At 43.0% G+C, this 10,951-nt stretch overlaps 1 protein-coding gene across 1 annotated transcript; it reads right to left on the bottom strand.

Moving 5' to 3' along the window:
- Window positions 1–6,165: 6,165 nt before the first annotated feature.
- LOC121573013 lies at window positions 6,166–10,745 on the bottom strand. The gene is made up of 3 exons (XM_041885049.1): window positions 10,317–10,745; window positions 8,352–10,034; window positions 6,166–6,214 (listed from the first exon to the last, which is right to left on the bottom strand). Exon 2 carries the CDS (start codon window positions 9,300–9,302, stop codon window positions 8,394–8,396), a length of 909 nt encoding a protein of 302 aa, XP_041740983.1. The 5' UTR covers window positions 9,303–10,034; window positions 10,317–10,745; the 3' UTR covers window positions 6,166–6,214; window positions 8,352–8,393.
- Window positions 10,746–10,951: the final 206 nt, after the last annotated feature.

Here is a 10,951-nt window from a genome sequence, read left to right as displayed (position 1 = left end):
CCTGTAGGTTTTCTGCTCCAACCCTGTCCCTGGAGAACTACAGTCCTGTAGGTTTTCTGCTCCAACCCTAATCTAGCACACCTGATTCTAATAATTAGCTGGTTGATGAGCTGAATCAGGTTAGTTACAACTGGGGTTGGAGTGTGAACCTACAGGAGGGTAGCTCTCCAGGAACAGGGTTGGAGTGTGAACCTACAGGAGGGTAGCTCTCCAGGAACAGGGTTGGAGTGTGAACCTACAGGAGGGTAGCTCTCCAGGAACAGGGTTGGAGTGTGAACCTACAGGAGGGTAGCTCTCCAGGAACAGGGTTGGAGTGTGAACCTACAGGAGGGTAGCTCTCCAGGAACAGGGTTGGAGAGCCCTGCCCTATTCCCTATATTAGGGCCCTGGTTAAAAGTATTGCATTTTTTAGGGAATAGGCTGCCATTTGGGAATAGGCTGCCATTTGGGAATAGGCTGCCATTTGGGAATAGGGTGCCATTTGGGAATAGGGTGCCATTTGGGAATAGGGTGCCATTTGGGAATAGGCTGCCATTTGGGAATAGGCTGCCATTTGGGACACAGCCTCTTGTATCTCTACTTCAAAGTAATGGTTTTATAAAAGCCTCCATGAATACTTAAACAGCGAACACTCTTATGTTATGGACACAATGTTTTACATACAAACAGTCTATCGGGTAACATGTAAGAAGATTAGGGGAGTATTTAGGACACTTAAGGAAAAGCAAGTCTTGTTTTTCTTATTTTTCACGTAACATTGCTGTAGTCGTTACGTATCACCTTTTACTTGAGTGCGGTGAAAATGTGTTGATGCACAATCCTCTCTCCGCCCTTTACAATCCTCAGAAGTGTTGAGTACAGTAGTCTCAGCACTTCAAATAACAATAGAATTGGTGGCAAATTGCCTTAAATTCTAAGAAGATGTTGAAAGGATATGTTCTTTTGTATTTATGAGGTTGAGGTGAGCGATAATGTCAACATACCAAGAATCAGAAAAAGCTCAAAAACCATGCATATGCAACAAATGAGATACAGTGAGCTACAACAGTATTGGGACAGTGACACATTTTTGTTGTTGTTTTGACTGTACTCCAGCACTTTGGATTTCAAATGATACAATGACTATGAGGTGAAAGTGCAGACTGTTAGCTTTAATTAGAGGTTGTTTTTATCTATATCGGATGAACTGTTTAGAAATTACAGCACTTTTTGTACATAGTCCCGCCATTTTAGGGGATTTGGTCTCATATTCATAGAACGCAATGACTACATCAAGCTTGTGACTCTACAAATTTGTTGGATTCATTTGCTGTTTGGTTGTGTCTCAGATTATTTTGTGCCCACTAGAAATTAATGGTAAATAATGTATTGAGTCACTTTTATGGTAAATAATAAATGTTTCTAAACACTTCTACATTAATGTGGGTGCTACCATGATTACAGATAATTCTGAATGAATCGTGAATAATGATGAGTGAGAAAGTTAGACACACATCATACCCCCACCCCTAAAAATGCTAACCTCCCCTGTTATTGTAATGGCGAGAGGTTAGCATGTCTTGGGGTATGATATTTGTGCGTCTGTAACCCTCAAATTGAAGCTGACAGTCTGCACTTTAACCTCATAGTCATTGCATCCTTTAAAATCCAAAGTGCTGGAGTACAGAGCCAAAACAACAGTTGTCACTGTTCCAATACTTTTGTAGCTCACTGTACATCCTTTTTTTGGTGCACTAATTTAATTCATTCTCCCTCTGAGAATGAATTCACCAGGGCAACATTGGCACTAACTTCAGCTGCATGATGGTTGGTTATGAAAAAAGTTGCCATTTTAAATCATAGGCTTTGCATCATATATATATATATATTTGCATCATACCTATTACGCTTCATCTGCTGTGATCGGCAGAAGATCATTTTTGTTTCAATGAGAGGAGATAAATGCCATTTATTTGGTGCTGCTGTGTACTTTCCTTACTACACTGAACATAAACAGTGGTCCAGATCAGGCAGAAAGATAGTATTTGAATGGATAGGGAGAAGGTGCATGACGAATTGCTGGCCCGTGCTGTGTTCGTGAGTGTCTCAAATGACCAAATGTCATAATGCCCTAGACGTTTCCCAATTGCATACTCCTCGCATCCTCTCTTCTCAAAACCCAATCGGAGGAGACGGTCAGAGGGGCAGGACCTCTGGCTTTCTCATCCAATGGGTTTTGAGAAGGAGACAAGCGAGAGGACGTGAGGAGTATGCCATTGAGAAAAGGCCAGTGTCTAGGGCTTCATCCTCTGTGGTTCCAAACACCATAGTACTGCTTGATCTGTGACAACATACCCTATGTATAAAGGATTACACACAATTTCACCATATGCCACCATTTTCTATAACAGATACACACATACAATGTTCCTGTACTGGTAAAGCACCTTTCTGTACATAAAATACGTATGAGAGCAGATTTAATGTGAATAAAAGATTAAATCACTTTGTCCAAGTGTGTTACACGAGTTGAACTTGAGATGTATGTGTATGTTATAGCACAAAGAAAGATTCTTCAAGGCTGCATGGAAATGTGAATATTGGTTTATTATTTTATTCGTTCTGGACCTCCATCTCCCAACAATCTCTCCTACAATACTGAGATAGTTCAGGCCAGGGGTGTATTCACTAGCAACCAAACGTAGGCAAACAGGCCGAAAGGGGGAGACTACCAGAACTAATTTCCGCTGCACAATGTTTTGCTACGTTGTGCACTAATGAATAAACCCCTGGATCTCCCCATCAACCCCACCTACAAGATAGTTCCGGTTTCCAGTACTGTACCTTAGTTACCTCATCTCACTGTAGTTCACAAAGTAGGTCAACGCAGAGGAAGACTGAATTAGTGGTTGGTGGCCATGGAAACGGTAGTAAAAATAAATAATAAGTAAAATGATCAGGTCACATTCAGGGACCTGCTGTGATTGCGTCAGTGAGGTTTTTCTGGTCTTTCTGTCCTGCTGCCAAAAGTATGAATCCTATTGACAGAGAGCTTCCCATTCCTAACACATGGCCTTGGGTGCATCCCAAATGGCACTCCCTTCCCTACATAGTGCACTACTTTTGACCAGGAAAGTATTCAGACCCCTTGACTTTTCCTATATTTTGTTACGTTACAGCCTAAAATGGATTAAATTGTTTTCCTCATCAATCTACACACAATACCCCATACGGACGAAGCAAAAACAGGTTTTTAGTAACTTATTTACATAAGTATTCAGACCCTTTGCTATAAGACTCGAAATTGAGCTCAGGTGCATCCTGTTTCTATTGATCTTCCTTGAGATGTTTCTATAACTTGATTGGAGTCCACCTGTGGTAAATTCAATTGATTGGAAATGATTTGGAAAGGCACACAAATCACATTTTATTGGTCACATACACGTGTTTAGCAGATGTTATTGCGGGTGTAGCGAAATGCTTGTGCTTCTAGCTCCGACAGTGGAGTAATATCTAACACACCTGTCTATATAAGGTCCCACAGTTGACAGGGCATGTCAGAGCAAAAACCAAGCCATGAGGTCGAAGGAATTGTCTGTAGAGCTCCGAGACAGGATTGTGTCGCGGCACAGATCTGGGGAAGGGTACCAAAGAATGTCTGCAGCACTGAAGGTCCCCAAGAACACAGTGGCCTCCATCATTCTTAAATGGAAAAGGTTTGGAACCACCAACACTCTTCCTAGAGCTGTCCGCCCGGCCAAACTGAGCAATCGGGGGAGAAGGGGCCTTGGTCAGGGAGGTGACTAAGAACCCGATGGTCACCCTGACAGAGCTCCAGAGTTCCTCTGTGGAGATGGGAGAACCTTCCAGAAGGACAACCATCTCTGCAGCACTCCACCAATCAGGCCTTTATGGTAGAGTGGCCAGACGGAAGCCACTCCTCAGTAAAAGGCACATGACAGTCCACTTGGAGTTGCCAAAAGCCACCTAAAGGACTCTGACCATGAGAAACAAGATTCTCTGGTCTGATGAAACCAAGATTGAACTCTTTGGCCTGAATGCCAAGCGTCACGTCTGGAGGAAACCTGGCACCATCCCTACGGTGAAGCATGGTGGTGGCAGCATCATGCTGTGGGGATGTTTTTCAGCGGCAGGGACTGGGAGACTAGCCAGGATCGAGGGAAAGATAAACGGAGCAAAGTACAGAGATCCTTGATGAAAACCTGCTCCAGAGCACTCAGTACCTCAGACTGGGGTGAAGGTTCAACTTCCAACAGGACAACGACCCTAAGCACACAGCCAAGACAACGCAGGAGTGGCTTCGGGACAAGTCTTTGAATGTCCTTGTGTGGCCCAACCAGAGCCCGGACTTGAACCCGATCGAACATCTCTGGAGAGACCTGAAAATAGCTGTGCAGCGACGCTCCCCATCCAACCTGACAGAGCTTGAGTATCTGCAGAGAAGAATGGGAGAAACTCCCCAAATACAGGTGTGCCAAGCTTGTCGCGTCATACCCAAGAAGACTCAAGGCTGTAATCTCTGCCAAAGGTGCTTCAACAAAGCACTGAGTAAAGGGTCTGAATACTTATTTAAATGTTAGATTTCCGTTTAATTTTTCAAAATTCTAAAAAAATTCTAAAAACCAGTTTTTGCTTTGTCATTATGGGGTATTGGGTGTAGATTGACAAAGGGGAAAAAACAATTTAATCTACTTTAGAATAAGGCTGTAACGTAACAACATGTGGAAAAAGTAAAAGGGGTCTAAATACTTTCTGAATGCACTGTGGGTAATGGAATGCCTTTTAGGATAAACACACCTTATGAGCTATCATGTCACTCTTTTCATGGCATTTCTATTTGCAACATTGATCAATGTTTGGCTACTGAATGTGGCCATGGTGGGTTTCCATGTGAACGTTTTGCTGCCTTATTAATTTTGAGAATCAGATTCTAGAGTCATTTTGACAGTGATCCAGCACTTGTCTGGGGGCATTGCACATTCTCATTACAAAACATCTTTCTTTATAATCAACACATGGAGTAACAAGTCAAAACACACAAGAGATAAAAGGCAGAGAGGAATTGCAGATATGGTATCACTGTTTACAGGTCCCCAATATCAGTACACAAATGAGGGGTATCGTATAACTTTCTGTATCACTGTGAAGTTGTGATAGCTGTATCTGTTTTGCTACGATAAAAAAATATCTTAAAAAGGCCATTGTAGAAACTACAAAACATTCTTCAACGCTTTCATAACACAGGGGCACTGTGGGTAAGAACCCTCTTACGCATGCATACTGTAGATTGTGGCACATGCTGAGAGAGAAGAAAATATTGCATGTAGTAGAATTCAGTGTTCCTGAGCTTCCTTGTTGGTTTGTATGGGATTGTGCAAAACTTGCTACTGGACAATTGTAAGACCAAGTTTCATATAAAAACATTTTCTTTCAAAAAGGTTCCCGTTGAATGTTTCTGATCTGTAAGTCTGTAAGCTACTTTTCCAAACAGGAAGTGTGTCAAGACAGATAAATACATAAATATGTGTTCAATTTCTAGTGTACTTACAATGCTATTAACAATATGATTATCATGGAGAAAGACAGGGATAATGTACTAAGGCATACTTGTAAAGTTGAACTACCACACATGCAGTATTATGGCACAGGAAATGAACATAAAAAGGCAAATAAAGCTCATGTCCAAAAACAAACATCAAGCCTTGAAAGAAAACTATGAAAAAAGGTGCTGGTATCTGTCGAGTAGATATTCAAAAATTAATCTGAACAAAACAAAATAATCCCTCTTGCCATGTCTAATAAAACGTCATTGTATGAATTTGAGTATCAAAGAAAAGTACTTTAGGGGGAGGGAAACAGGACTCTGATACTAAAAGGCAGAACAATAGAACTGAGAGATGACAACAGCGTTATCACTGGGCCTATATGACCAAGATTGCAGTGGATGTACTTTGCCTCAGCTCTATTGAACATCACAGCAGTGAGGTGAAATGTAGCTTCAAGTCCTCCAGCCTCTCATCATTGCATTCTGTGTCTGTTGGGCTCAGCTCTCTTCGTGTGACTGTCTTTGCATTGATAGGCTCTCGAAACATTACTCCTTAGTCCCTCCACGTCAGGGTCTCGAAACAAACAAACAACAACCCCCCCTCCCTCCCTCCCTCCCTCCCCCAAACATCCGTCTTCCCTCCAACTTTCCTCCATGTCAGATGATTGCCTGTGGGGAAAAAAAAGCTAATGATCAGTAAAAAGTTTGTGGTTAAAATGCTTTAAATTAGCCTAAAGGTAACCATGACAACATGATATGGGAAGGTCATTAGGATAACAACAGGAGATGAAAACAGCTGAAAAACTAAACTGGTAGCTGTAAAAGTCTGGGTTGTATTCACTAGGCAGAACCTGAAGAAAACAGACAAACTCTGGGTTGTATTCACTAGGCAGAACCTGAAGAAAACAGACTGAACGTCTGGGTTGTATTAACTAGGCAGAACCTGAAGAAAACAGACTGAAACTCTGGGTTGTATTCACTAGGCAGAACCTGAAGAAAACAGACTGAATGTCTGGGTTGTATTCACTAGGCAGAACCTGAAGAAAACAGACTGAATGTCTGGGTTGTATTCACTAGGCAGAAACTGAAGAAAACAGACTGAATGTCTGGGTTGTATTCACTAGGCAGAACCTGAAGAAAACAGACTGAATGTCTGGGTTGTATTCACTAGGCAGAACCTGAAGAAAACAGACTGATAGAGGCAGGGACAACCTCAACTTGCCCAAAAATAAACACCTGTTTTCATTTTCAGGCACAAAAGTGCACTTCTGAATAATAATAATAAATAATAATATGCCATTTAAGCAGACGCTTTTATCCAAAGCGACTTACAGTCATGCGTGCATACATTTTTGTGTACGGGTGGTCCCGGGGATCGAATCCACTACCCTGGCGTTACAAGCGCCGCGCTCTACCAGCTGAGCTCCAATAAGACCCTATTAAAGGGACAGAACCCTCACTTTGATCCAGTGGGCCTGCTGTTGCTTGTGGCTGTTATAGCAGCACCCCTTCTGGCAAATAAAACCCCGTCCTTTCTTCCTACATCATTGCGCTCTATGTAAACTGTAATGACATGTATTTCCCCCCCAAAAAAATATGTCATTAGTTCAAGCTGGTTTCACACAACTTGGAGAAGGTCACAGTTCCTTTTCTCTGGTTGCAAGATTAAAATAGCTCCAAGCAGAGTCGCTAGTGGCAGGCTACAGATTAAAATAGCTCCAAGCAGAGTCGCTAGTGGCAGGCTACAGATTAAAATAGCTCCAAGCAGAGTCGCTAGTGGCAGGCTACAGATTAAAATAGCTCCAAGCAGAGTCGCTAGTGGCAGGCTACAGATTAAATTAGCTCCAAGCAGAGTCGCTAGTGGCAGGCTACAGATTAAAATAGCTCCAAGCAGAGCCGCTAGTGGCAGGCTACAGATTAAAATAGCTCCAAGCAGAGTCGCTAGTGGCAGGCTACAGATTAAAATAGCTCCAAGCAGAGCCGCTAGTGGCAGGCTACAGATTAAAATAGCTCCAAGCAGAGCCGCTAGTGGCAGGCTACAGATTAAAATAGCTCCAAGCAGAGTCGCTAGTGGCAGGCTACAGATTAAAATAGCTCCAAGCAGAGTCGCTAGTGGCAGGCTACAGATTAAAATAGCTCCAAGCAGAGCCGCTAGTGGCAGGCTACAGATTAAAATAGCTCCAAGCAGAGTCGCTAGTGGCAGGCTACAGATTAAAATAGCTCCAAGCAGAGCCGCTAGTGGCAGGCTACAGATTAAAATAGCTCCAAGCAGAGCCGCTAGTGGCAGGCTACAGATTAAAATAGCTCTAAGCAGAGCCGCTAGTGGCAGGCTACAGATTAAAATAGCTCCAAGCAGAGTCGCTAGTGGCAGGCTACAGATTAAAATAGCTCCAAGCAGAGCCGCTAGTGGCAGGCTACAGATTAAAATAGCTCCAAGCAGAGCCGCTAGTGGCAGGCTACAGATTAAAATAGCTCCAAGCAGAGTCGCTAGTGGCAGGCTACAGATTAAAATAGCTCCAAGCAGAGCCGCTAGTGGCAGGCTACAGATTAAATTAGCTCCAAGCAGAGTCGCTAGTGGCAGGCTACAGATTAAATTAGCTCCAAGCAGAGCCGCTAGTGGCAGGCTACAGATTAAAATAGCTCCAAGCAGGGCGGTCTGTAGCCTAGCGGTTAAGAGCGTTTCGTTAACCAACACTCACACTTGACATCCCAAGGCTGTAGTAGTTTGAAAACTGTGCAGATCAGGACAGTGAGAGAGACCAGAAAAATCCAACAGAAAGAGGGAGAAGAGACTGAAAGAACTTACCAAAACAAACTTTCTTTCAAGGATCATCTTTCCTTTGATGTATTATTTTGTAGTCAGGTACATCTCTGTAACTTCCCCATCGTCTCCCACTTCCTCATCCTCCACCTCCTTTTCCACTTTCTCTTCCTCCACCTCATCCCCCTCTCCTAAGATCACACTCTGCCGGACGCTGACAGAGATGACCAGTGCTTGCACGATGCCGTACACCAGAGCAAACTGTGGAAGATACTCCTGGACCAACCAGAGCAGTCCTGCCATCCCAACAGTGGAGACGGAAAACATGGCCATTCCATGGAGCCACAACTTCAGTCCTCCTTGGACCCCTAGCACTTCCAGGACCAACTTGGTAGGGGGGGACACAGTCCACAGGAAACCCACCACAAACAGGTCAAACAGGTGGCGAAGGAGGTTGAAGCAGATCTCGTAGTGTTCCGGAACTATCTCCCCATTCCAGGCACGTGCAAAGAACCGGAAGGCTGAGGAAGAGGTAGGTGTGGGAGATGGTGGAGGGGTTCCATAGTCAGAATACTCCCCATCGTTGTCAGAGTCCCATCCTCCGCCAACACATTTCCTCTGCCTGAGGCCACCAGGTTCAGCTGTTTTTGGCCAGAGGAAGTCTGAGGACCGCAGAATTTTATTCCACCATCTGGAGCCACCATGTTCTGCTTTCCCTTCAGCCTCCTGCTTGGCCACGCCCAGATCTCCAATGTCCATGGACTGGATTTTCTCCTCACTTGCTTCCCAGTACTCCTCAATCAAGGTTGTTTGGTCACTTGTTTGCCTTTTCTGTCCGGCTCCCCAAACCCAGGTTGTTAACCCTCCCAAGCCCCAGCTGCCTCTCGTCTGCCTCTCTTCCCTCATGGTTTTGTCAGGTGCTGCTTTGCTGCCCCAGGGCCGGTAGGAGATTGCTGGACGCACCCACCCCCAAACCCTTCCTACTACAGCTGTCATGTCAGCTACCTTAGTTTAGTGCCCTTAACTCTGTCTGGATTTTAGACTAAAGAACTTATCAAGAATGTAATAATGGGTTAAACTTTATATATTATTTCTATCAGCTCTAAGATTTTGTTGAAAGGTTTTGTTAGAGTATATAGTACATTAGATTAATGAGTCAAATTAACTCTCCTTGTCGTTAGATACAAGGAATTAAGAGGGTGTGCACCTCAGGACATGAAAGACCTGTATGTGTGTTCAACGTTATATCAAAACCAACAATACGGTCCCTACAAAGCGCAACACCAACGCCCAAGGGAAAATTCCAATGTGAGGTACTAGCTACATGTCTTCCCCAAATAGACTTTCACCTTGCTTTAGCCAATTTTGCTCTTATAACAGTGAGTGTCATATACAAACAAATAAACTATACCAAAATACACTTTTGGAGTAATACAAATAACTTAGCTTAAAATGGAATCCCTAATCTTTACACCGTAGACATGTAAAACTGTCTCTCTTATAATCTATACATAACTATACTTGGTTACAATATTTTCTGGTACTTTCTGAAGTACATGTCCAACTAACTTCACAGGGTAAATACTTTCTTCTTGTTTAGAGGAGGAATGTAGCAAGCAAATCTTAAACTCTGACAATGTGTTTCTCTGGAGTTCTTCAGCCTAAGGATAAACAGGAAATATTATATCTTCAAATCAAACTGCGTGTAGTCTCTTCCACTTCTTGATCCTGGGGGGGGCATTAAAATATGAGTCAACTCATTGTTACAACATAACTAGCTATAACTCTTCATAAATTAGCTAACAAATTAGTTCACAAATTCACAGCTAACTTGTTAGCTACTACTATTTTTGTTAACATTAGCCAGCTAGGAGCTAGATAATCTTACTACAATACAATTCCAAGCAAATGTTACGTTTAGCTATCTAAACGGTAGTCTTGTTAAATTAAGTTATTAGACAGTTGTCACTCGCATCAAATTGTGGAGTTGGTAAAGCAACACTCGCTCACCTTGTCCCCAATGACTGTTTGTTAGCTAGCCAAGATCCGACAACATCCACGTAGCGTAGCTAGCTATCGACAATTTATTGGCAAAATAGGTTTATTTGCGTACCATATGTAATTAACTTTTATCTAAACGTTGCGGATGTATCCACTCAATCGACTGGCATATTTTACAGTGGTGTCCATACGACATTAGCTAGATGTTTATTCCAAACTGCCAACTCGCCGATTAGCTGCATAGTAATTGAAGCTGCTAACTGGTTAGCATACAATAGAACGCACCTGGAACCGGAAATAGCTGGCATACTTCCGAGCCGAGTGAAAGCAGCAAAGGGACGATAACTGTCCCAAAGATGTGCATAAATAACCCAAGATACACCAGAGCCTCTCGTTTCCAATGGGAGCAAATGAATCATAGCGGGCAGAACAAGCAAGGTGGGCAAAGCCAAGAACAGGCTAGTGAGATCCTGTTGGCGCGTTCTAGCATTTATTTGCATATTTCCTTTTAGGAACACCTAATCTGTGAAGTGCGTGCGTGCAATAACTCAATTAGCACTTGCACGCCTTTATTTTCTACTTTGGCAAAGGTTAAAGTCTACAAAACCCAGTCCACTGTTGGTTACAGATTCTAGTTTTGGAAA

The sequence above is a fragment of the Coregonus clupeaformis genome, chromosome 8, assembly GCF_020615455.1.
Source record: "Coregonus clupeaformis isolate EN_2021a chromosome 8, ASM2061545v1, whole genome shotgun sequence".
Lineage (NCBI taxonomy): Eukaryota > Metazoa > Chordata > Actinopteri > Salmoniformes > Salmonidae > Coregonus > Coregonus clupeaformis.
Note: the sequence above shows the minus strand (reverse complement) of the source record. Positions and strands in the feature narration are given on the sequence as shown.